The sequence below is a fragment of the Corvus kubaryi genome, unplaced genomic scaffold, assembly GCF_017639235.1.
Source record: "Corvus kubaryi isolate FWS band 111438036 unplaced genomic scaffold, C.kubaryi_AGA036_p1.0 37394, whole genome shotgun sequence".
Taxonomy (NCBI): domain Eukaryota; kingdom Metazoa; phylum Chordata; class Aves; order Passeriformes; family Corvidae; genus Corvus; species Corvus kubaryi.
In genome coordinates, this window is record NW_024581133.1 from 13,952,467 (window position 1) to 13,980,175 (window position 27,709).

General features: G+C 37.4%; 2 protein-coding genes across 5 annotated transcripts in view; one reads left to right on the top strand and one right to left on the bottom strand.

The window, feature by feature from the left end:
* LIPC (lipase C, hepatic type) overlaps positions 1–8,528 on the top strand; it is a 51,754-nt gene extending 43,226 nt beyond the window's left edge. For 3 of the 4 annotated variants that reach the window (XM_042039460.1, XM_042039459.1, XM_042039462.1), the window contains 4 exons: positions 805–1,047; positions 4,250–4,370; positions 5,072–5,290; positions 7,380–8,528. In XM_042039460.1, coding sequence (XP_041895394.1) covers positions 805–1,047; positions 4,250–4,370; positions 5,072–5,290; positions 7,380–7,485 — 689 coding nt within the window. In that variant the 3' untranslated portion in view covers positions 7,486–8,528. Of the gene's footprint in view, positions 1–804; positions 1,048–4,249; positions 4,371–5,071; positions 5,295–7,379 lie in introns of all 4 variants that reach the window. The other variant, XM_042039461.1, reaches the window with a different exon arrangement.
* Positions 8,529–11,763: 3,235 nt separating this feature from the next.
* Positions 11,764–27,709, bottom strand: part of ADAM10 (ADAM metallopeptidase domain 10) — a 43,228-nt gene continuing 27,282 nt past the window's right edge. Inside the window, exons 5-16 of the mRNA XM_042039458.1 lie at positions 25,351–25,454; positions 23,796–23,945; positions 22,560–22,652; positions 21,761–21,944; positions 19,925–20,088; positions 18,674–18,857; positions 17,634–17,784; positions 17,145–17,328; positions 15,852–15,960; positions 15,347–15,567; positions 14,516–14,642; positions 11,764–14,034 (exon numbers count right to left, since the gene is read on the bottom strand). Of these exons, the coding sequence (XP_041895392.1) occupies positions 13,940–14,034; positions 14,516–14,642; positions 15,347–15,567; positions 15,852–15,960; positions 17,145–17,328; positions 17,634–17,784; positions 18,674–18,857; positions 19,925–20,088; positions 21,761–21,944; positions 22,560–22,652; positions 23,796–23,945; positions 25,351–25,454 (1,766 nt within the window). The 3' untranslated portion in view covers positions 11,764–13,939. The remainder of the gene's footprint in view (positions 14,035–14,515; positions 14,643–15,346; positions 15,568–15,851; positions 15,961–17,144; positions 17,329–17,633; positions 17,785–18,673; positions 18,858–19,924; positions 20,089–21,760; positions 21,945–22,559; positions 22,653–23,795; positions 23,946–25,350; positions 25,455–27,709) is intronic.

Consider the following 27,709-nt stretch of genomic DNA (forward strand, 5'->3'; position numbering starts at 1 on the left):
GTGACAACCAGAAGTGCTCACTGAAAACCCCCAAAAGAGCCCTGCTCACCCAGCACACGGCATTGCAGAAGTATTTCTCAACTGTCACCACACAATGCCTAAATCTGGGCCTTACTTGTTAGAAGATAAATTGTGACAAATGTGAAACCAAGCATCTGCTCAAAAGCTTATCAGTGGACATATAAAACAGCCCATCGTGATACATCCTGATTGCACAGAATAATTTTTGTAATTTGATGACACCTAAAGAACAAAAGATACTTCTCATAATAGCAGGCCTATTCAATATTTTTATTGCGTTTAATAAAATTTTTCTCCTTTTTTCCAAGTAGTAACTGCAAGAAAAATTCAATTCAGCCTAAGAGTTTGTCAGTGTAATAGGGACAAAATATGATATTGCTGCCTAAGCATCCAAAATCCAACAGCGTTCAACAATTCAGAATGAGACTGCTGTCTTTAATGTGGCATGATCTGAAAGACTGCCTATCAACTCAGATTTATTTTCTACTGACCAAGGCAGCCAGAACAATGAAATCAAGGTTCATATTTACAGTCCGATACAGTCAGGCTAGAGAAGTTTAAGCAGAAAATTATTCAAGTTTATTATCATGGAGTTCAGCCATTCTATATTTCAATGATCCTATGATGTGTGATTTCTGAGGCAAAACCACAATGCAAAGGGTAGTAAAGGGGTGTGGGGGGGAAACAATGACATATGTTTATAGTTGGCTACGGTACTCCTCTGCAGTTGAAATGGTAAAAAGAAACAAGGGCATGTAAAATTTTGTTGTTGCATTTTTTCAGGCATCACTCAAACTGTGAAATGTGCCCATGAGAGGTCAGTTCATTTATTCATCGACTCTCTGCTGCACGTGGACAAGCAAAGCACAGCTTACTGGTGCAATGACATCAACACTTTCAACAAAGGACTGTGCCTCAGCTGTAGGAATAACCGGTGCAACACCCTGGGCTACAACATCAGGGAGGAAAGGCTGCCCAAAAGCAGACGACTCTTTCTGAAAACAAGAGCACATATGCCCTTCAAAGGTTTGTGGGAATACTTTTTACAGTGTCCAGATTGATCACAAAGTGGAAGACTGAGCCTAAGCTTCATGATTCTATTTTACTCATTCATTAAAGCTTTTAAAATCTGTGAGAATAATCAATTTGCTGAGACAACTGAGAATCCCAGTAGGCCATCTTGATGCCCTTTCATCAAGATCCTGGCTCTCATATTTCTGTGGGAAAAAGCACACTGCATGCTTGCCCCAGGCTAGCTGTGGAGCTGAGGGCTCGCAGATGCATGGGGTCCTGATCTGCAGGATTTTCCTACAACCGGACTGTGCAGGTTTGTTGTAACATATCCAGGCATACAGCCAACCCCAAAAAAGCAGCACAATTACTCTGGGAGGCCTGTTCCGAAACATCCTGTTCCGAATTTGCCCATATTTTTTCTTCAATTAGACTATGAGACGACATACAAATTACTACTTTTCAAACAATGGACAGACAACAGAATAGCATGGACTTTTACAGGGCTGAACTGTAGCACTAAAATTAAGACCGGCACTCAGGCTTTAGCTCTACTACATTACTTTATCGAGTCAGCATGGATTTTTTGGCTGTATGACCAGACATAGGGGCCACAGCCTGACAGGGGGCGCAGGGCCTTCCTGCCACTCTCCATTGCACTCAGTTGCCAGAGCCCACTGCTGCTGTTGAGCAGACATTCCCTTGCCAGTGGCAAGGTTTACGTACATCTTACAGTGAGAACAAGCAGGACTTTGCGGGACAGTTCTCTTCCGAGGGGCTCCTGCAGGGGCTCCTGGCGCCCGGCGCTGCTCCTCACCACCTCCTTCCCCGGCTGCCATGAGGCGTGTGGGGAGCAGCGGCGCGGGCGGCCGGGCCTGGCTCGCACACACGGAGGAGGCTCCCCTCAGGCTGAGGCGCTGCCTGTCCCCGGCACGTCCCCGGCACGTCCCCGGCACAGCCCCGGCACTGGCCCCGGCCAAAGGAGTCCCGCACCCCCGCACCTGCTGCCGGGGCTGTGCCACGCCGGAGCCTCCGTCCTGCTGGAGGGGTCTGTCCACGCCTGCCCCTCGCCCTGGGCTCTGGGGTTGGGGAGCACTTCGAATATTGACACTGCACCCCGGCATGAACGCTGAAGGGATGAGGAGAAACTTTAAAAGGCTGCTTGCATTATACGGCTTGTCTCCCCACAGTGCCCAGTTACTCAGCTGCATTATCATAGATTAAAAAAACCAAACCAAAACTCAACAAAAATTCTGGTACTTTTAAAATAATTTTGGAAGTCTTCCACTAGCACAGCTGTGAAACATTCAGTGATGACTCCAGAGGGATCTGCATAGCCCTGACTGATACTCAGAGCAGCTGAACCTGCTGAATCTCTTCTTAATACTGTTTAAAATGGCACAGGAAGAAACTTGAGGTAGATTTAAAAACTCCAGAGGCTATGTCTAGTTCCTGATGTTATCTTTCTCCAGTACAGTCAGGGTCAGGTCCTTGTCAGAATCAGGGGCTGACAGGTTCTGGGGATGCATTGCCTGCTGCTCCCACTCCTGGGCACAAGGATGTGATCGCTGTGTTGCATTCTTCTCTGGACACGGAGCTAGTTTCAGTTTGGGGTAAAATATCTGTGTCCTGTTGCCTTTGATTTCAATTAACATGTTTAATTTTTATGCTTAGAACTGGTTTTGCATAAAAAACCATCCTTGGCACATATGTGGATAGAAGTATCCCAGACAATGATCTCCTTTCACAAAAGTTCCCAAACAAAGTGGCTTACAAAGTCATCTTTGTAATACTTTTTAAAAAAATGTTTGAAGATCATGTGAGAAGCACAAACAGAAGAAATTTGAGAAATCCAACATTACACTTCACAATTCTCTGTGTCTTCACAAAATCTGATGTTTCATTTTCAACTTAATGACATTACATTCTGGAGCATACATTAATCCAGCTCAAACAAAGCCCCCAGTTCTTACAAAGAAGTTAATATTTATAATAAAGCTGTGATGGGACCCTGAGTTTTTTCCTTGAAGTGAGCACCATAATCACAGCAAAAGCTTAGGCTGTGTCTGATCATATACTGAACAGTTGTTACATAGACAGAAAACCCAGAGAAAGATTCATAATAAAAGTGATCTGTAAACGACCCTCTCTGCCTTTGTCCTCATCAGGTTTGCAGCATAGAATCAGCCATTTTGTTTTCAACTGAGTGACATGTTTTCAAAAGAAAATACATTGTTCACTAACATACAACGACTATAAAACGACAAAAAGATACTGTTTTTCCAGAAAATACCTTTCATTGTGAACACTCTGAGCTGCACAAAAAAACCCCCCAAAACTATCTGTGCATATACATGAAAACATGATCCTGTTAGCAGTATGTAGTGAAGAATGAAGTGGGTAAAGAGGTTCTACTCAAAAACTAGTGTGAAACAATGTTCCTTCACACATAAATCTATCAGTTTTGTCTAGAAGGTGGCTGGAAGAATGACCAAATAGAAGAGTTTTGGACATTCAAATGTAGCTGACAGTATCTGTATGCACATACTTTAAATGTGTGTTGCTGGGGTTTTTTTTCATAATTTACAAAATATCAAACTGATGACTTCTTAGGCATTTTTCATGCTGACAATACTCGGTTCAGGCTTTCCTAAACAGTGTTGTTCTAGAAACTCACCAGACCTTGAAGCATTAATGACATTGTTAACAGATGCGTGTTAAGCACAACGTATCATTATGCAGTCAAGGAAAGTTTGTGAGTCATCTGTTTTGCAGGGCAATTTTCCAGTTGATCAGAGAAACAGCCTGACCACACTGCATAAGGTCTTTGATCTGTATCGTACATCTCTAGTCATGCCCAGTCACAAGGATTTGTCTGGTCACTAGACAGAAGGCTTGCCAGAAATTCTGACAATTAAACTTCAGAAAAGCTGAAATATTTGCCATGGAAGAATGTTTTATCCCAAAAAGAAACTCAACACTGATTACCTTTCTTTCCATCCTTTAAAGCAACAGGGCCTCAAACTCTAACAGACTACACAGCACAACAAGAACCAGAAAAAATGATGATGTTTTAATTTCAACAAATTACTTTGAAAGCTAAAATGGAATAACCATCAACTTTCTGCTCTGAAAGGCAAACTTCTTTTGCCTAAGAAATCTGTTGATGCATTGACCATTCATTTTGTCACTTTTTGCAAATTCTTCCTTTCTACAGTGTATCACTATCAGTTCAAGATCCACATCATCAATGAAATCCAAGGCAAGCCAATAGACCCAACTTTCACCATGTCTCTGGCAGGGACTAAGAAGGATGCTAAAAACCTGCACATCCCACTGTGAGTATTGTATCACGTCATTGTGCAAGTGACTAAAGATGCCAATCTTTAATATCATATCACATTGATAATCATGCTTTGAGTGAAATGATTTAGCTATACAGCTAAGTGAACATGAACTGGGAATTGTCCTCTCTTCAGTCATACTCCCTGAAAGTCCCAAGTTCTTATAATGATCATACAGTTTGTGCAGAAAAAAATCATTATAAAACAAACAGTAAATTTGGAATTTTTTCTGTCTGCTTACTTTGGTCCATCCCATTGCTAAGACAGAGAGGTGTCATCAATTAAAACACAAATGAAAAAATCAGCTGTAATTGAGATAAAGAATTTGGGGTATTTATCATGATGAATACTAACTGTATTGATGAAAGCAAAGGCAGCAGTGTGGGTCAGCATTTGCTCTAGCAGGAAAAAGTCATAACATAGATGCTATTATGGGACGCCTCTTCTTTTGCTGTCAGAAACCACCACTGCTTCATCAGCTGTTCAAGCTTCTCCCACTTCTGCTTCTTTCCTAGCACATTGTCATATTTCACCACTTTTTTGCACCTGGAGGAAGGACATCCTCGAGACATTAATGTTTTGTCCTGGAGAAGGAAACATAGCTCTTTCTCTGGTTTTAAGGGGAAAAAATCCTATTTTTTTCACTTTAATTCATGATAATTAAGACAGCATTACTCTTATCTTGCTTTCTGTAGAGTTGAAGGTATTACTGGCAATAAAACCTACTCCTTTCTCATCACCCTGGACACTGATATCGGTGACCTAATAATGATCAAGTTCAAGTGGGAAGGAACTCCAGTTTGGGAAAATATCTGGGACACATTTCAAACCATAATACCATGGACAAAAGGCACCCGTCGACCAGGACTTATAGTGAAGGCAATAAGAGTGAAAGCAGGGGAAACACAGCAAAAGTAAGTGTAATGAGAACACTCAACACCACAGGTGTTTGGCACACAGGTTATTCCAGTTCAAATACAAGCATCCAAGTCCCAGCAGTCACACCAATAAATTTCAATGAAACAAGATACTATGCAAGATAAATATTGATTCCAACATTAACATCATGAAATATTCAGATTCCTACTTACAAAAAATATGCCAAATCTTAATTATTTGACTATCAATACCTACTTTCTAGAGAAACTCAGCATCACCATTCTTGAAAATACTCATTAGAAGGATCATGTGCTGTACTACACAGTCCTCTGATTCTTTTTGGTGTTTTTTTCCCTGATTATTGCTTTGAAACTGGATCACCAAGTCTGAGCAGCTTTGTTCTCTACATACCGCAATGCTAACAACACATTTGAAACTGCCTACTCATACAGAGAAATTTCAGCCAGATTCCCACTGCTTTAATCCTTTGAGAAATTTTAACTGAGAAGTTTAATTAAGGTTAATGAGAAAAGCACACCTTACCTTGTAACTGAGGTTTAGTCTTAGAAGGCAATTTTCTCTTGGTACACTCCCTTTCTTACCACCACAACTAGTGCAGACTTCCTGTGGAACAACTCTTATTGGCAGAGCTGCATCTCCTTAATATTGACACAAAAACGAAATTAGACAATTTAAAGAGACATTTCATAAAACAATCTGTGTGTGCTGAGGGGCAGAGGAAGGATCATATTCTCTTAGGTTTAATCCTCCTGAAAATGCATTTTGGAGGTATTTTCCTTACCTGGCATTTGGCACGTGCTCCTGACATTAAAATAAAATGAGTTTCTATAACATCTGCTATTTTAAAAGCCACGATCCAAAATCAATACTGACCTAGCTGGCAAAGAAAATTAAAGCAAAGCATACATTGCAAACTAGGGAGCTATGTTTAGGTACAGGTTCCTGTACTTTGACAAAAAAGGTATGAAGGTGAGAAGTCATTTTCCTAACCAGGAAGCTCTTGTCCAGTGCAGCTGTGCCAGTAACCAAGCCAATTACTGCTGATGTACTACTTACATTACCTAGGAAATTATTAAGTGAGGGGGGTACTTATTATACTGACAAAAAATTATATTGGTATCTTCAGGTACTTAATGTTCCTTAGAAGTTTTTTTTTACTGCAAGTGGAAGCAGTCTGTGCCAAGCTTTTAGTGGACACGATTATGTGCTGGGTTTTGTTCTTTGCAATCTGGGCAGTGACGTTCAGATACCACTCAAATACTGCCTTAATGTTTAGGGGGGGAATGAAAGATTATTAGGTGGTTCTAAAAGGAGAAACAAAGGACACTCAAGGAAAAGTATTTTCTTCAAAGAAAAAAGGTCTGTCTGCCTTCCTGAGAAGACCAAACATCGTGTATTGCAGAATTAGAAATTTTGGAAATTCAGTAGTTAAAAAAGGCAGTAAACACAAAATATATTTTGACTTCTCTTGTGCTTTGAACAACTGACAATATTTTATCTCCAGGCATCTCTACCTCTTGATGTTTGCGATCTTTGTACACATGATGAAAACTCCTTTGTTAGATTATCTAATGGCAAACACTTGAGATATAGCAGCATAAACTTAAAAAGCAGTTAACGAACAGACCATTATGAGCAATAAAATACCAGATTCCAACATATTTGGGTTCAAATATTTCTGTAGCATATGTAGTTGCTGATGTTAGCATCCTACATAGCTGATTTTTAGCAACCTCCCAGCTAAATACCAGTGATCCAGAGCCCAAATAGTGCAGTTGTAGTGGTAACAGAGTTGAAACAATGTCAGTGCCCCACAGCAATAAAGCCCAGGTGACTGTGAGGGTGTACTGTGGAGATCATGCCCAGTTGACACCAGGGAGACAGAGGCACAATGCACTCAGTACCCAGGAGCTGCCTGCTCCTCTTCTCCTCTGTACCTATGGTCTGGCAGGCAGATACATCTCTTTCCTCACAAGCCTATAAAAACAGTAAGATACCTTCCTGTAAAAGACAGGATAAAGAACTGGCTAAAGAACGGGAGATTCCGACTAACATTATGCTTTCTAACCAATATCATACTCACATGCTGTCTTTTCTTTCCAGAAAAACATTTTGCCCCCAAAACATTGACAACATTCACCTTCATCCATCCCAAGAGAAGACATTTGTGAGCTGTGAAGATCGCTTCCAGAAGCAAAACAGAAAATGAGCAAGAACACAAAAAGACAACTCCTCTCCAAAATATTCAAAATATGATACATCTAGTAAAATGTTTTGAAAATTCACAGCTACATCAAATATCCTAGCAGTTTCAGAGATGGTGAAAAAATACATTGAGGTATTCAGGTTTTGTGATCCGACAGTAAGCTGAAATACACACTTTGTTCATCTAGGAGCATACTCTGAAAATTATCAACAAGCAGCTTCATCAAGGCAACTGTCAATTTTCAACTGTTAAAGTCTGAAAAAAACATCTGCTTGCCAGAAGTAAAAATATTATTTAACAAAATCATTGCTGTAAGCCTTTGAAAAAGTTAATTTTGTTGGATTTAAGGGAAAAAAATAAACTCTGTTTCCCAGTAAATATTTTGAAATATTAATAGCTGCTACTATCGGTTAAAGCTTTCCTAAATTATTTCCTAATGAAGGGGGAGTTAAATAGTTCATAAAAGAAAATACTACCAAATAGATATAAAAATAAAAAATGCTTGAGCCATAACAACCATATGAAAACCCCAATAGTAGTATCATCTAACAATTCTGTAATAAGCTTTGTTCTCTTTGAAAATGTTTTGCTATTTAACTACTTTAATTAAAAAACTGATTTAAATTACTAGCAATTTAATTATTTGAATGATGCTTCATATATTACACAAAATTCTAGCACAACTAAGTTCAGTTAATTTTTTGCATTTAAATCATATTTATCTGTTCAAGTAAGATCTGAGATTTTTAGATTCTAAACCTCTGTCTACCAGATTTTGGCATGACTTGAAACTGCCAGAATAAATGAAAATGGTGAAATCTTCAAACAGCTTCAGAGCATAAAACCAAACTTTATAAGGTCAAACATACACAATTCCATTGTTTCCTATGTCAGAAAATATACAACAAAAAGAAACATTACTGTCTCAGATTGTTTTTATTCTATGGTTTGTGCATACTGAAACAGAAATCAATATATATGTATTCATTTGTCACTTTAATGCTAAGCACAAGATTCATTAAAAATTAAGTGTCTTGAACTCTGAATTTTGAATGTAATTTGTGTTCAATATTCTCTAAATGGTAAAAACATGTGCAAGAAAGCACTAAGACCTGGAGCAAAGCATATGTTTTAATAGCAAGATATTGCAGGGAATTTTGAATCAAAATATCTGGATGTTATCAGGAATAAAATAGGATTTATTTAGACAGCCCAACAAACGAACAAGTTGAGCAGATCCTGCAAGCAGTGAACAGTAATCAGATGTTGAATGCAGGCATCTCTGCCAACCATTCAGAATATTAACTTCTAACTTTCACAATCTGTTTTCAACAACTACCATCCCTTTAAACAAACAGGAATATTCAATACAGAACCAGAAAGGCTCACAAACTACAATGGGAACTGAAGCATACTTAAATCTCAAATGAGAATTGTTATACTTCCTGAGGTGTACATTCCAGAAGCTGTTCCAATATTTAAAATGGCTCCTAGGAGTAGCATCTTGATTAGATAAATATTTATATATTTAAATACAAATTCCATGCAAAAGAATCCTTAGGTACTCACTGAAAACAAAGGTTTGTGCTCGGAAAGATTTTGTTCAAAGAAGGAAACTGGTCTTTTAAACACAAAAGTATTTCTACTTTCAGTGTCAAAAATTACAATTTAAATGATTAATTTCCTGCTTCAGGTTGCTATCCCAAATATTTAAAGTTTGCAACATAATTATTTTATGAGAGCTCTGTAGTATGTTCTGTGTTTGTGTAAGAATCAATTGCTTAAATACAATAGCTGAGTCAAATCAGGAGCATACACAGAAGGCAATTTCAACCAAAAGTATCTGAGAGTTAGGTATGCACCAAGGCCTTTTTTTTGGTTGTTTTACATTTGCAGTAGCTATAATCCACTGGAGAGACTCAATTGCTAGAGAGACCCAGTGACAGCATTTTTAGGGGCACGAAGTTACAGTGGATCATGTCCTGCACGATAACAGGTAAGGAACAAATGACAATGTGGCCATTTTAGTTTTCCAAAGCACAATGAAAAATGAGAGTAAACAGTGGAAGCATGTATGGCTAACTCAAAATTAGGCATTTCTTCAGATTGTTTCTAGAATTCAGTTGTTGCTTTGGCAAAAAGCTAAAGACCTGCCACTTACTTCTGTTTCAGGGTTTTCTTTTTTTATAAAATACTTGTCTATTTAGAGAATAATTTAAATACTGTCACTGAAATTGCATTTACATCAGTTATCACCAACTTTCTAAGCTATGAATTTCGTAAGCTTCCTGAACCAAATCCTACCCCCTACTCCTCAAAAAAAGCTTTTTTCAGAAGATACTGAAGGATGACAGAGGAAGAGACAAAGGCTAAAAAGAATTGGGCTGTACTTCTCCTCCAGTACAGATACAACACTCTTAGAAACATTTCAACATTGCATTTCATTGCAAGAATTGGCATTTCTTGCAAATTACTATCACTTACTTGGTAAGAAGGCTGATAAAGGGATCTAAACTTCAAGAGAAACAGGCATTACTTCAGGAAAAGCAGGTGGAAGAAGAGTCAGAGGTGTCTACAGTGTGCTGAAACTCAAGAAATGGGGATACTGCAGTTTTTTTCTGGTTTTTGTGAAAAAACATCCTCCTGTTCAACTGAGAGAAGCTGGTATATCCTCAGATAAGACAATTTGAAAGCTTTTAAAAAGTAGGAAATTAAAAGAATATTCAATATTTGAACTCTTGCAGATATGAAGATACTTCTTCTGATGCCATTTTCACAAATCCAATATCCAAATTCTGTCCCTCTGCTTTGACAGCCATTACAGTAATTTCTGATATAAAAGTGAAATACAGCCCAAGCTGCAATATATTCTGAGTGTCACCATGCCTGAACATAAAATTGAAGTCATACCTAAATTTCAAGTGCCTATAGTGTAGTGGTGCCTTATTTTGTGCTCATTGGAATTATTCTCACTCCATACAGCTGACTTGAGACCTTGGAAGCCACCAGGTGCCTACTCCTGTCAGAGCATGCACAGCCCAGAATGACAGAATGGCTGCTGTCCTTTTCATCACCTATCTGTAATAATGAACCTCCAATATTCAGAAATAAAGACCTGTTCCTTCCTTTTTGTGTTTTTCTTGAAAGAAATATTGGAACACTAATTAAAACTCAAATTACATCAATGACTTACAGTCTGTATGGTATAGTTTCATTGCTTAAGAGGACTTTGCTGCCCTTGTCATACTCACACCATTCTGACTACGCTATATATGCTTCTACACCAGAGGTGAATGTACACATTTAATACCCAAAACATTAAGAAATGCAAGATGAATACATTAATAGGTACAAATAAGGATTATTATGTCAAATATTAGCTAAAAAAATTATGTACTGATTTGTTTCACCTGTATTTTAAAATATAGGTGAAACTTGTATTTGAGCAGCTTAGGCATTATTTCCACCCCTCTGGGCTGTGTTCCTACAGAGAGATTTAAACACAACCACCACCACCTCTATTTGGCACCTTTGGTGAGGATGAGCAGAAGGGCTCTGCTCCAAGTGATTTTCCTTTAATGCCCTTTGCACAGACAGTGCTATTTAGCTACAGGGAGAAGCACTTCTATAAAAAGTCACAGGGGGTGGTGGGGGAGGCATTGTGAGGAAGGAACTCTGCGTATGCGTGGATAACATCAAAGTCCACCCTGCTCACTTCAGGAAACAGATGTCTGAGCAGGCCACTCTCAACAAACAGCCCTAAGAATGGAAGAGTCACTGGCAGGACCTGGCTTTTAAAAGCAGTCTTATCACTTAAATCAAGCATGCAACACACACAAAAACCCAGAGATCAAGCTTAGCAGTTTTAAAATGCCTTGCAAAAAGCGCGTTTGCTCCTTCTGTAAGTCTCATGCATTCAGAGTATTGCATATTAAATCCAATATTCCTCTCCAAATATATTTTCAAAGGTATCGATCAGTAACTACGGTGCCAGGCTTGAACATCCCACTAGCACCTAGTTTTCATTTTGAAGGTAAGAAAAGTTTTATTCCTGTGACCATATAAGTAATTTAAAATTAATTTCATGGCTTTCCCTAAACAGTTTACACAAACACATTTTTTCTTACGTAACCGCATGATGTTAAAATTGAGAGGGGCACTTTGAGAGAGACAGTACAATTACATTTTGGCATGACAGTAAAAGCCAAAAATTAAGCAAAGTGGAATCTGTGTATTCCTCTTTGCTCTCAGGGTTCAACAAGTAAATGGATCTTCAGAAGATGATTTCATCAAGTCTATTTATTAATGCATTTCAAGTTTCAAAAAACCTTACATATCTTTGCACAATACTTTATTTTTTGCATTTTTTAGTAAAAATTTCCAAAGTGAACAAAAAAGAGACTGTATAAAACACAGTGGACATGAAATTGACAGTAGTATTTGTTTCATTGTCTTGAACTTTCTTTCGGCTTTACCACATCTTGACTTGCAGTGGAGAGTTCAGTGCACATTTCTGTTTTCAAAAAACACTTAACTTAGACTCAAAATAAAATAGGGCAGCATTTGTCTGCCAAAATCCTACCACAGGATAACATTACAGGCAAAAAATTTACATGTTCCAAAGTCTACCACACTCAAGAAGTTACTAAGAACTCTTGCTGAATAGAAGTCACCATTTTAGAAATGCAAACCCACTTCCAATCTTTGCACAGTCTTAAAACAAATGTATTTAAAATTACTTAAAAGCAACTACATACACTTCTAACTAGTTAAGATCATTTAGAATTATTTATATCGTCTATTGGACCTGGGGTTTCATGTACAAAATTTGTCTCTAAACCATGTACAAAAAGCTGTATTTTGAAAAAGTTACCACATACTGTACAAGTTTACAAGGAAGAGATCCCATTATATTCTGTAACATTTTTGGCCTTGCTGGCTTGCGTCACATTATGAAAATGATTGTGTAAACCTTATACTCTTAAAAAACAAAACAAAACCAAAAAAAAAAAAAACCAAACAAAGGACATCTGTCCAACCCTTAGTAAATTTTCTCCTAAGCAAAGCCAGGAAAATTATAGCCATTTGCATCTCTAATTAGCTTGGTGCTTTTGGGAAACAAGCAATAAATACATCACAAGCTTAAACATTTTGTAATGCCCCCTTTCATCTCCTGCATAGCAGTAAGCACCTTAAGACATCTTTTATTTCATCTTCAAAAACGCCAATTATTTACATTCGTAATAAAAACTCTGGAATGGGACATTGTGCTGTTGAACTTCACTACTGATATAAATGTGGGAAAATTGGTAGTCCTAACTACAGTTTTAATGCTGCCACAATAGCTGGGCAAATCACTACTTTAGTGGTTATCAATAACAGTATCATGCTGAAAAGTTATCCAAACACTTGATAAATTAAAAAAGAAAACAAAAAACTACAGCTTTTCTTTCTTTCCACATCCCTTAGAACATGAACTTGATTACCAAACTGTAAGAACATCTGAACAGCCCAAATAAAGTGGTTGCAATTTTTAAAACAAGTTGAATAAAGGCAGAACTTTCTAATAAAGCATGGAAATATTTGATCAAACTATTCATTATTTCACTGAATAATCAGACAAATTAAAAATATTTATGCTGAGCTACAAGGAAGACACTTACATAAAACATTTTTGAAACATTCTGACATTTGCAAAGTTTGCAGAACACCTGTTAAATCTCTCTAAGACCATCCAGTCTTGTATGCTGTGTCTTAGCAGCTGTTGGATAAAGATGAAATGAGTGCTTGAAACAACTTTGATAATGATAAAAAAAGTGTGATTGGATTCAAAATTGCTGTGTAAAGCATCACAGGACCCTTGACCACTACACACCATCATCCTCTGTTATCCTGAGTATGTCAATTAAACAGTAATTTCTTCATTAATAGCGGAAAAGTTTTATAATACAAAGAAACATCCATATTGCAATTCTCTTGTTTACAATTGCACACAAGTACGGGTGTACGTTAGAAATACATGTCTGCATATAACAATGTATATACATTGACAAGTAATGTCTCCAATGCTGAGGTGGTCTAGCTTCCTAGCCTTGTCTGGCAGTTGAAAAATAGGTATTTTTCTCAATTCTTGAGTAAAAGTTTTACTACAGCCATATTTGCCTGCAAGTGAAGAAAATGCAGCAATGAAGAGCACAGAAGGGGGAAAGAATCATGATATGCTAGGACTTTGTGCCACTAAATTAAAAATATTCAAGAAGAACATTTCTCTTCTTTTTGAGCTGGAAGATTCTCTCATTAAAAATTAACCACTTCCACTTGTTTTGAGGGCATATCATGCTTTTTGTTTCCTCTTCAATTTTTGAGAGTTAGGCTGGGGACAATGACTTATTAGGTTTTCTTTGGAGTGAGTTTTCCCATTGTAGGCACTAGGAAGAACCAAGGCAAAAAGCTGCAGTCAGCGTCTCATATGTCCCATCTGATAACTCTCTCGGGGCCTTTGCCGCTGTGGGGGCTGAGTGGTTTGTGGTGGTCTCCTCCTTTTTAAAGTGCCTGTTTCAAAGAAAAGTAGCCATTATTAAAATTAATTGTAAAAACTCAAGTTATTTCCAGAAGTATTGCCCTGGCCATGCAAATTAAATACAACTGTTTTTCTGGAAGGCTTCAGATTTAAACCTGCAAAGTTTTAACTAGATGAGGAACTGCATGGAGGACATACAGAATACATTTCAGGATCTCAACAGTAGTTCCTTGAACAGGCCAATTCTTACAAAGTGTAGCATGGAATAGGAAATAAAAGCAACTCTGACACTGGAAGAAGTCTTCAAAGCTTTCTTTTGATATACATATTATGTTATAGGAAAATAAAGCAAGAATTAGATTTTCATGAATTGTTTCACTGGCATCAATTCCATTTGTAGTTTCACAGTGCCAGTGCCAGACTAAGAACTATAGGTAGAGACACCTGAAATTTCTCTTTAGAACAAAACACCTGAGGAGAAAACATTTCCCTATAATTAGCTGGAGTACTCACCTGGAAGTGGTTTATGAGGAGGCAACTTTGGATTACTGCTTGGAGTATGAACACTGCATATCTTAATGAAGCCAGCCATTAGCATGATTAATGCAATTCCCATAAGCAACACTGCCCACCAATAAGCCTAAAAAACAAAACCACAACAACAACAACAGCAAGATTTTGTGGGGGCTGGCACACATGCACAAGAGACAGAGGACACTGAATATGGCTTTTCACTGCGTTTTAGAAGTCATCAAAAAGCTTTTCTGAAACATCACTGAGAATATGCGACCATAACAGTTTAAAGACTGTCCCCAAACTTCTTCCACAGAAAAGCCCCAATACTTCCCTTCCAGTATCAGAAGGGTACTTCACAGAAGATACACTCCAACAGAGCTGGATAAGCCTAAAACAATCAATAGCTTACACAAAATTGCCTATGCAGCTCTCCAGTGTTTCACTCTAGCTCTTCTTCCAGTACATTATTATTAAAGTGTCATCCAGCACAATAAAAATGATGAATGCTAAAGACCAAAATATTTAGTTCTTTAAAAGAAGTCATAGCATTCAAATATGAAGAGTTAAAACATGAAAGAACAGTAAACTAAAAATGTGAATGAACAGAGGTAATAACAGATACTATTTATTTGTTTGTTATTTGTTTCCATTCCCTTCAACCTAGCAAACTTATTTGTTGCACACAGGGTGCTTACAGAAAAACTAGTAAAAGGGCTAATTATATTTTGAAGAATGCTGAAGCACTCTGCATATAGAGCAACACTTAACTATGAATCTTGATTACCAAGAACATTTCATATTAGACTTGTTATATAAAAATAGACTTACCACAATCCATTCTGCAATATTTTCATATAGTTCTGGATTAAAAATGGCTTTCTTTAATCTAGCTAGAGGGCCATCAGCATCTACTAGCCGACACCTCATAAACACATCACAGTAGCCTTTGAAATCATTACAGGGAGATCCAGGTTGCAAAGTAATGGTTTCAAGATGAAAGTATTCCTGCCATCGGCTCGAGCCTGTGCTTGCACAAGTAGCTGGGTCCACTGAAAAGTGAATACGAATTAATCAAACCATTATTGTATTACAACATCTGTGTACGAATACCCACCCTAGTATTCAATTGTTCAAAATGCTTTCCTAATAATCTGTAAAAACGCAAAATACATTATTTCCTAAAAAATACAATGCAATGTCTGTCTGAAACTACATATGAAAAAAATTCTCTCAAGCTCTCAAACTAACAAAAACTCAAGTCCAAACACCATGAGCAAATGATTTCTCAGACCCCTCCTGCTCTATTTACACTTATGATTCAGACAAATCTTACTTTTTCTCATGCAGCAGACATGGCACAGTTCTCTATCATCCTTGCCATCTGAACTAGCACATGTACACTCCTCCAAACCGTGCTTCTCACAGATAGAGCCGGCACATTGCTGTGGGAGACAAAAGCACAACACCACAAAAATCAATTTCACTTTTAAGCACACCAACATTAGGAAAGATATTAAAAATTAATATCTGAAAGCATAATCATAGGTCTAAATATGCTTATCAATAAAACCAACTGCTTCAATTTTTTTCTAAAGCTTATAAATGAAAAATTATTAGAGTTTTTCAACTTCAATATTTTGGCATATTTTCTTGTTTTTTAGAAGGCGATTTACCCTATTTTATTTTTTAACACAGTATCTTCTTTTATAGCCTCAGAGTACCCTGCAAAACACACACAGCACTACAGTTCACACTGAAACACGACTACTCAAAACCATGGTTAGAAAAATAAATCAAACACATGTATTCACAAATAATTCTCTAGGAAAATAATAAAAATTAATGGCAGAAAAGAGTCTGTATTTAATTTCACTGTGTGAGGATCCTTCAAACTCATAGTTCAGTGTATTTATAACCTTGTTTCAAAATCAGTAACTATACAAAGACAATTCCTCTATCTTTAAGATGGCTATAAATTAGCTGAAAAATATTACAAGCAGTATTTGATTAAAAACCTGGACTGTAGAAAACAGACTAGAGCAACACAAGTTACAGGTCTTTAAGAGGATGATTTTTGCTTGTGTGTGCTTTCAAGTAAACACAGATCAGCTTATAAGAGACTTCCCATCAATATTTCATAGCAACTGCCATGTTTCCTTTAACCCCGGAAACTGATGGCATTTCAGAATAATTTTAATTCCATATGCTTTCACATCAGTGCTGTATGTACATGTTTGGAGGAACTGTGTATTGCCAATAAACGAAATTCAACCTCTGTTGACAGTCTATCCAGTTTTCAAAGTCAACAGAATTACTTCACCAAGCCTGAAGAAAAATGAAAAGGTGGAACCAGAAAAGAAAACACTTTCATAATCCTGATTTTTACAAAAAACTTTAAATGTAACTTTCTCAGACAGTATAGCTACCTTGGGACTTGTTACCTACTTCTTAATCCTTGGTGTACTTTCACTGTTATTTTGACTGACACTAATAAATCAAACATCTGTACTGAAAAGACGACTGAGCTTGCACTCCTCTGCAGTAAGTATACAAACCGCATCAATTCACAATACAGTGCCCTGCAATAAACAACATTAGCAGATACATAAGACTGTAAAAACCATACCCCCTTTATGCAAACTTGGGTGTTCCTGTTGCACACTGTGAAGTTTTCTTTGGGTTCAGATACAGGACAGAGAGCACTGACACCATTACACATTCCTTCCTTAGCACAGTCGGAATCATTCCGACACTTATCTGTCCTCGATTTGAAATCACACTGGGCAGTGCAACACGGGCCTTGGCTGGGGCTGGAAAGAAACACAAATTGTGGATGCCAAGAAAAAGCATGAACCATTCCAAATGAACTATTTACCCTGAAACCTACTCCACCAGTCAAAAAACTTCTGATTTGTGCTAATCAAACTGTGACTTGAAAATAATTTTTCCCATGCCAAAATTATGCTTATGAACTTCTCACTTATTTTAAAGCATTTTAAACAAAATCAGTATTTTCATAAAAATGCAGGTAAGCAGATTCAGATTCTGAAATACCCATCAGAGTTCCCACTAAATGCCCAAAATTAAAGTGTGGTGTAACAAACATGCACCATACCTGCAGTTTTTGCCTGGTTTTAACTTGCATTTTTTATCTTCTGGTTGGTTTGCATCGTAACAGCATTCATCTTTACACTGGTCACTGTATCCACAATCACACTGTTCTCCTTGCTCAACCAGTCCATTACCACAGATGGGCTGCCCAGACTCTGAAAAATGCCAGTATATTTATGTACAAAGCAGTACAAAGAATATGCAAATACTTACAAACCTTAACAAGCATCCAGCTAATCACAACTGAAAGAGCCTGGTCAAGCTGGACTTCAGACTACAGCTCAAGTCAACTTGCATTACTGCTTGCCACCCAGCTTAGTCATTCCCACAACTCATACAATTTTAAGCCTCTGAGTAAAAGGTTTTGGCTGATAAGAGTGGGAGTGTAAGAACAAGCTTTCTGCTCAGTCCCCAAAGGAGCTGCATCCTTTCCTGCACTCCTTTGACCGCCAGAGGACCTTAAGGCAAAGGCAAGGGTACTGGGGTGAACTGCTCCAAAATCCAAACCTGAGTAGATGTGCAAACCTACGTGAGCACAGACTCACTAAATTTGTGAGAGCTCACACATCAGACTCCAGGAAGAAAAATTAATGCAAAATTGTTTTAAATGTCTAAATAGGATTCCCAGTAGTTTAGTACGTGCTCCTTACCTCTAGTCCCAATGAACATGACTGAAAACAGTCTGACCCTGTTCGTTTACTCCCTCCCACCAGGCATTTACAAAGACAGAGAAGAGCCTCCCCCAGCCTTCTCTGCTGCAGACTAAACAGGCTCTCTTGGGACTCTCCTCATATGTCAGATGCTCCAATCCCTTAATAATCCTTGTGGCCCTTTGCTGGACTTGCTCCAGTATGTCCTGCTGTTTCTGTGCTGGGCAGCCCAGAACTTTACATAGTACTGGAGATCTCAAATTCAATTCTTTACTTGCAGAATCTTTCAGTAAATTAAAAAAAATAAGATAAAGAAAAATAAATAAAAGAAATTTTAAATTAAGTACTACAGTAATATCTTAGCCATTCTGCTTTCAGGAGGATTAATACATACCAACAAAACAATTATTTCTCTTTTTCTCTAGAACTTGGCTGATATTTCGAATACTACAGATTGAGAACTTATTGTTGTTAAGTTTGTCCCCAGACGTAGCTCTTGCATACATGATATAATTGCCATTTTCCTTCTGTCCCAAGTTCCTGGACTCTCCAGGAGTGCACTCCATTCCAGAATCATGCTGCAAAACAAATATTTTACAACTATCTCAGTCATGGCAGGTGCAAAAGTAACCTGGATTTGGTAGCCTGAATGCAGAATTAAAAAAACAATAAACCACCATCTTATGCTCTCAGATTTCTTTCAATACAAAAACTACATGTAAACTCAAGGTTTGATTTTGGGTTCTCTTTGTTCTGTTGTTGTTTGTTTTTTTTTCCCCAACACAACAGTAGCAAGTATCTAATTTCTTAAGTTTCATCATATTTGTATGCTTGGTAATGTACCCCCAAAGTGCATATCCCAGAATGAATATTGACTTGGAAAAGCTGCCATCTCCTAAAGAGAGTGGCTTTATGATCACAAAAGGGTAATCAGCAGTCTCTGGAATAAAAGCAGGAGTAGTTAACAGAAACCACAGTCCATTCCTCTTGTTTTCTTTGAGGGAGGTACAAAGAGAACTTCAAAACAGAGCAGGAGTCTGTCAGCCAGGGACTACATCTACAATATCCAGCATGAGGAATGAAATGCATTCCACACTGGCAAAACAAAAAGCCTCATGCTTTCAAGCTTGCCACAAACAAGTTGCATCCCTAAATAACTGTTCTGTAAAGTTCTGTTCAAAAACATTCTTCTTGTTATCTTAATTCCCTCCACTTAGATAAACTTCTAAATATAAATAATCTAACATAAACATGAGCCATTTGTTGAATAAAGTGTCATCTTAATCAATTTTGCAGTGCTTCTTCCTCCTCTCCAGGATGAAGTACAATACATTTAACAAGATGCGTGTGACTCTACTCTTCATAAAGACAGGAAAGTATTTAGGGAACAATAATAGAGCACCTTTGTAAGGGATTGAACTAATATAAATAAACAATTCACAAAATGCGCTATTGCACCAGTGCTGTCAAATAATCATAAAAGGGCTCAGTTGCCATCCATTTTGTTTGTACACAATGTACATGCACATATGCTCATGGAGTCAGGATTCTACTTTCCTTGTTTATAAGAAGTAAAACTTCCATTTGTAAATCACGCCCTTTGAAATGGCTGAGAATGAGTTAACAGATCACCAGTAATACTTACAGGGGAACCAAAGTTATGCCCAACCTCATGTGCAAAAGTAATGTGAGAAACCTTGGGGGGCACATGAGAGCCATAGTTCTGGACAGTGATGATTCCAGTGTTCAGAGACTTCTTCTTACCATCCGAATACAATTTGCTTTTTTCACATATCCCACCAGAGCTTCCTGCATTCAGACAAAAGTACAACAGTCACACATTTAGGGAAAGAAGTGTTACTTACCTACCAACATCCAGAGCAACAAACAGTTTGCCTCTGCAGGTTTACAGACTAAGAGTTCTCTATAATCAATATCAACACAACCTTGAAAGTAGATTTGATTTATTCACACTAATGCTCTCAACAGTGATTGGATACATTCACACAAGAAGTTAGCTGGTTTAGAATAGCTTTTGAGAACTATTTTGGGCATTCACTGTACGGATGAGCGCTTATTTCATCACACATGTAGTACAAGACTAGCAGGGTGCAATGTCCAATAGAAGTAGCCTCAATCTACATCCCATTTGGATTTCACTGAGTAAAAAAATCCATGGTAAATGCAGAGATCCTCTCTCATAGCAAGAGCATTTATATAAAATGCCTAACGTTACCCATCTATCATTGTCAGGAAAAGTACAAACTAAAGCTGAAAATGCTTCTGATGTGTTGGTTAATGAGATCCATGTTTAGAAGGTTGGCAATCAAGTGCATCACATTTCCTGTTTGGTAAATTCCCAAAATTTTTACTTTAATTTCACCAAATTTTTCCATAACTTGAGTTTTTACTGAAGCATTATTAAAGTTCTAAAATTCAGCTATTCTATTGCTAATGCAAATGGTATCTAAAAATCACTCTAAAGAAGTTTTCCTTTCTGAAGTAAAATTTCGATTTAGTGACATATCCCATTTAATCTATGTCAGCATGTGTGTTAAGGATGAGAATCTCACAGACCATAGTTTTTCTCAATTAAATTTAGCTTTGGAAGCAGTGTTTAGGGACTGCACATTCCAATTCATCCTGTGCTTGCTCAGTGTATACACTAGGAAAGTCATCACAGACCAAATTTCTCATTTCTATTCACCATCTGGGCATTATTTTTCTTATGGTTCTTCCATAGTCACTAAGGTTAGTCCACACAGGTCCCTTTAACATACTGCAGCCATGGGTCTATTGACCTCTTACCCTTTATGAACAGTTTCATGTTTCTTCCACCATTACTCAAATTCTGTTAAAGCTCTCAATAATGTTCTCACTAAGGTATCCAGCCTCTTGCAAAGTCTCATAGATTGAGATTTTTTTACATTGAAGAACATACTTTAGACCCAAAATACACAACTAGACTGAAACTAATGAGAATCAGTTCAAGAAGAGTCACACAATAATTATTCTGTTATCTCCCAGAACAAGATCTCACTGATTTAAAAAAAAATTTCTTTCAATACTACCTAGAAAACCTAAAGGTTCTGCAGTGTAGTTCTACTACAAAATTTAAACTGCATAGTTGTAAGCTCTCTTTATATAGAGCAGAAATACTTGTTTCATCTGTCACTTTACTGGTCACTCATACCTACCATAAATAAAAAGCAATCCAAATAATATCACCTTTGTATAACAAAATAAATATGCTTTTCTTTATTGTTCATATCCTGCTCATCAGAAGTACAGAAAGATGAATTGAAATGACACAATATACTAAAAAAAAAAAAAAAAAAAATCAAACCTTCCAACCAAAATTGTTAAAAGCTAGGAGATTTTTGTGTGTTCACTGTCAGTTTAAAAGACACAGTCTACCTTTCTCCTAGTGCCTACGTACGATACTTTTATCTCATAGCACTGAAGGCTCATATAGAATTACCTGAAGGGGCTCCAACCCAAGCCAGACCAAGGACTCCATCATCAAAATCACGGTCTGTAAACACATAGGCCAAGCAATAATCATCATGATTCTGTTCTGAGTTCAGTTCCAGAAACTTTTCCACACCGATGTTAGGAAACCTAAAGGGATTGGAAGAGTCCTTCTCATCTACGGTTGTGTTAATCTAAAAGTAAATTGAAACAAACTGTAAGACAGGATTCATTTCCACTTGCACGTGCCAGTTAAGAGGCTTACTGTTGTCAGTACCTTGCTATGTTACGTAGTTAAAGATGATGTCTAAAATTTACATGCCTTGACAAGCTACCATCCCAATATTTAGAAAAAAAAGTGCAACAATAAACGAAGAATTGCATTTGTGTAGTACATCACCATTGTCTTATTTCCTTCTATTTCTTTTCCATCAGTACCCAAAAATTTCTATTTATCCTCCTAAATTATCACTTTTACAAGGAAGCCTCAACCTGGATAGCCATTCTCTATTTTAGTAATAAAGTTCTTGGACAGTAGCAATAGTCTATTCACCACACAACAACAGTGCTGAAACAAAGTAAGTTGATTCCCATAGAAAAAGTGACCACAGCTTAGTAACAGAAGTAGTGGGCTTTTGACAATAAACACTAAAACCAAACCAAATAAATGGTTTAGGGCATCATTTACTGCAGAGACACTTGTGCTAAAGAACTGTTACAAAACAATAAGTGAACAGGATCAGGACATCTGAAGAATACAGCCTCCAAACAGCATCAGTGAAGCTGAAAACATTTCCAACACAACTTACTCTGATTCGTTTCACCATGAAGCTGATGTTACGGATCCCTGAAAAATCTGTTGACTGGTAAATTGTGTCAATCGCTTTAACATGGCTGGAAATCTGTCAAAAACAAAAGTATCTACAGTTCAAAGATCTGTGTGCTACACTATAGCTCATCTTAAACAGCAACAGCTGCAAGGCCTACAGTTCCAATAGATCATCTTGTGCTCTAGGAACTCTAACAAGCCTTTTTAATTAAATGATGGCCCATGATGGAAATAAATCACTACCAGCACCTGCATCACCACCACGCCAGATACCACCAAGGGGTTTTGCCATTTGCCTTTATTTAAAGACATAATTCCATCAACTTTCAGATACCTGTTTGTGATACCTGTTTATTCACTGCTTTGGTAAGACAACACTGTAGTTCAAATCATATTCAAAGCATTGTATTTCTTTTTTGGAGAAAAAAATTTACTTGGTAAGAATTATTCTTTCATTTCTGGCAGAACACAAATGTGGAAAAACAAATCATTTACCTTTTCTGGAGCACACAGAAATGCTAACACTAAAAAGCTGATTTTGAAGGTGACTTCAGAGCTTTGAAAAATATTACTCGAATTGCCTACATAGTGTGATGAATAAATAGTAAAATTCAGATCTGCAAGTGGCAGTGAAAATTCAGACTTCAGGAGAAGTACATTAACATGCTTATTTTTAGCAAATTATGAGCAAAACCACTAAATCAAATCGATCCTTTTCCCAGTTAATAGTATATTGACAAATGAAAAGCATCTGCCTTTAGCTGCCCCTGCTTTTTTAACCATCCACTCCACCAGATACTACAGGAATAGATCTCAGCATCATTAGCTCAGTGTTTTGAGTTAAAATTTCAAAGGGAAGCCTATGCAAGTGCTAAAACAGAGGCTTGGCAGGCTGTCAAACAGGACAGAACTCTTCAGGAAATATTTTTCTGAGTAACAATTGAGAACAGTCAGACTGCAAGTCCTGCTCACAGGTGCTAAACACACCAGAGCTGCCATTAAAGGAGGCACAAGTGCCCAGGACTGTTGTCACAGAAACAGCATTTTTTTAGCAAAATAAAAAAATGCTGTTTTAATTATGTCAAGACCACTTTAACAAATGAAACAAGAGATTATAAAGTAAATAAGCAAAAATACATGCAGATAAGTTACATGAAATTTATCAGGACTACACGAAGTAAAAGCAGGTGATTTAAAACAAAAGGATTGGAAATACCTGTGCGATCACAGCTTCCCTGGTTCCATAATGCTTGTAGAACAAATGATCAGTCTGGATGTACAGCTGACACGTGTTTTTTTCTGCCTGAGTGGCACGCTTTTTTCTCAAAAGCTGTGGATCATCCTTCTTAGGCTCTTCAACAGGCTTCTACACATGCACAGGAAAGAAATACATTAATTTTGTAGCTCTATGTGCTGAACTAGATTACCTAAAAACAACAATGAATTTTCATAAACATACTCCGCTAATACAAACAGATTTTCATTCTTTTTCTTTAATTTGCGAAGTTTGATGAATCTTGAATTAAGTACATTATATTCAGTTTTCAAATACTTTGTATGTCATCTTAGCAAAAGCTTTCCCTGCATTTCATTTTATATTACAAAAGGCAGTTAATGTTACATAGATTTTTTTCATTCATGTGATCTTTGGAATTTTTCTTTTTTATAATCCTTTTCTAAGATGAACAAACAGTTGGTAGATTAGGAAAAAAAATCAGCACTGGTGGGACTTAACTGCGCCTTCCCTAACACCAGTTATTTCAAATTGTAATTACCTTAGTCAGCTACCTCAGCAAACAGAAATGTTTAAGCACTCCAGCATGGAACAAATGGGACACTGAACATGAAGTTAAAGGAACACTGGTTAGTCAAAGCGGTATCTGGTAGCACATTGGCCTTACAGTACTCACTGGTTGATGGCCCTCTCTCTCTCCATGAAGTTTTACAAGCAAACTTTTGGAAAAGCATGTTATTGTTACCAATGCTGAAAAGTGCATTAATGTTGACAATTTCTGGAGTCACAACATAAATAAACTAAGTTGCTAATGCTATTTGACAAGCCATATTGCATAGTTTTCTTGATATATATTTAGCAGACACCACAAAATTATGCCAAGACTTGGAACAGCTCAGAACTCAGTCTAAGAGAAACTCAGTAACTTGCTGTTGGAAAAAATATTTCATTACATGTGGTGCAAACCTGAAGGCAAACCCACTGTGGGACTCTACGTAGGTACACAAGTTCCTTCCACTTACCTCTTACAGCAGCCAATCTGTAATGTGCTGCAACCCCTTCAAGCTTACAGGGTTGTTAGGAAGACCCTCCCACCAATATCATTCAACTTTCCACTGAAATCACTCAGATATCCCAAGTGTGTTACATTAACATAACCCAAAAATCTAGAAGTTATTACTCTTTAGAACCAATGTATTACTTGGAGATAAGGGATCTTGAGACTCTTCCTTCTCAACTGCAATTAAGTATATTCCTCATTTCAAGCTTGATTTCCACATCCATCTAAAATTCTAATTGTTGAAAAATTTGAGATCACATAGGATTCATTAAGACTCTAAGTAGAACATCTATGCTACAAAAGCAACGAGAAAAAGAATTTAGAAAAATTATGTAAAAGGAAACCTCCAGCAGTAATTTAAGTATCTCACAATGTGGAGGGATGACGTTTCACCAAAAGTAAAAGAGACAACATACAAGAAATAGGAAGTTACCACACTAACTACTAATCAACATAATCCATTAGCCTTTGTTGTACCTCTGTCGTCGGTTCTTCTATACCAGTCATCTGGTACTTCTGCATTCTTTCAAATACTGAATGATCTGCACAACCTCCTTGTGGTCCATATTTATGTGGATATTCTAAAAAGAGGAAGGCCAGGTTGAGTTTTCAAATTCCAAGTACAAGTCCAAAATACGGCTGCATCACTGCAATTTATTCAGTTTGTGTCCAATATTGTGCATGTGGTTTGAGGGAAGCATTAGAAGATTTAAGGTTTATGCAGCCTTTATTCATTAAACATTTCTACTAAGACATTCTTAGTTTTACAAACAGAACAAAAGTGACATTTGCTTCTTAACATTATTTTCTCAGGCAGCACAAGAAAATACAATGAGCAACGTCTAACATAAAAATGAGAGCTTTTATTTACACATCTGTACCCACTTCCTTTAACTAAAAGCAGCCTTCAAAAAATGACATCACAATGGAAAGTTATTAAAGATCAAGTATACTAAAGACTGCTTGGATAAGAGAAAGGGTTTTTTTATGCTACTTGGTAAATGAGCTAAGAAACCTTGCTAAAGTTCTTAGAGGATTTTATTATTTTATTCATCTTCCACAGATTTTTTGGAAGTATTCACATTATGCTACTTAACTACCAATACGTAAGAAGGGAATGGATAGAATACGCTAATGGATAGAACCATGGTTTAGTTAACCACTACATGTTAGTTAAACATGCTGGAGATCCAAACTAGTGAGAATATCCTACAATCACCTGTTCAACAACAATAATAGTTGCAATAGTTGCCAGTGCAGACTTTGTTGCATAAGGGAATGTGCTTCAGACACACACGCTAAGGTTTTACTATCAGTACCTATTGCAGATTTGTAAGCTGTATTTGCAGAAGCTTCCTCTGAAGATGAGAAGTACTGAATACTTGTCCCTTCAATTTCTTTGCAGACTGGATTCCATCATAAAGTGGTGCCCAAGTAAGAAATAATGGAATACAGATTATTGTAGCCACAAATTTGAAAACTTAACAAGTCAGTTTCTGTAGGGCAAACCACAGTTTTAGCATCTCAACCGAGTGCCACTTTTGTCAGAAATGTGCAAACTTTACCAAGATTTGCTGTTTTTTGGGAGTTGTTGTTTGGTTTGTTTGTTTTTTATTTTTGTTTGGTGAGGGGATCCAAACTCACAGAGTAAATAGAACAGACATGTAAGAGTAGACTTGTAAAGCCTAGGCACCAAGGACCTGATGCCCACATTATATGCATTTCAGGTGATTTTGTCCTGGACTAGCTCTAGTCTAGGCTGTGGAGTCAAGGCTTGGCAGCAGCTGGAGCACAGCAAATGTGCTCCCTTGGAATATGGGCTCTGATATGGTTTCATCTGACAGCAGCCTTTAATTATCTTTGACTCTTGTGCCCGTTTCCTGCAGTCATACTGCATGATACTGCGAAACTATGTCAATATACAGCTTACCTGGTAAGATTATTTCATGACTTTCTGCATATTAGTTTCCCTCATTTCAATTTCTACCACCACCCAAATACCATTTTTGAACTGCTGTCTCATCACATTCCTCCCAGCACAATTAGCCCTGGCACAGTGCCAGAAGAATGGAGAGAAAAAGAGAAAAAATATGCTCTTAGTGCAAGTCACCTCACCCAATTTGCTCCAGCACAATAGTGGAACACTGACTTGGCCACAACCAATATTAAACAAAAAGCACTACTCTGTTGAAGTCATCTTGTACTTTCCAGGATCCTGTTTAATACCACTAGATTGGAGTTACAAGCAAAGGACTGTAGATATGATCCTTCCCTTCTCCATCTCCACCACCCTTTTTTCCTCAAACAAGTATGAAAAAATTCTACTGTATTTAGTCCAATGCAAATTTTCATTACCTATGACCTGGCTTCACACCACGGACTTTATCTCTGCAACAACAGCAGGTTACCCAGGGCCCATCCTGCCTTTCCACCATACACTGCCCCTGCAGAAAACCACTGTACCCTGAAAGCAACTCCTGCAGGAGCCCCACTCCGAAGCATTATGACAACTGACAGAACAGTACTGGAAATAAATGCTCTCAGTGTATAACACAAAATAATCTGTCTTTTCTCTCTATCTTGTTTCCTGAAGATGTTAGGAAATCCCTTAACAAATTTTTTATACTGACTGCCTGCGATTCCAATATTTCTCACTTCAAAAGCAATCTAGTAAGAAACACTTTAAAGCCATGACAGTAAAAATTACAAAAAACTGAACACAAAACAGTCTGCAATAGCAATTGCCGAGGTTTTGTATGTGCTGGAAAAGACAAATCCCCCACGGACAGATTTGAAACCTCCCTGCTAATCACAGGAGACAGGTAATACAGGATAG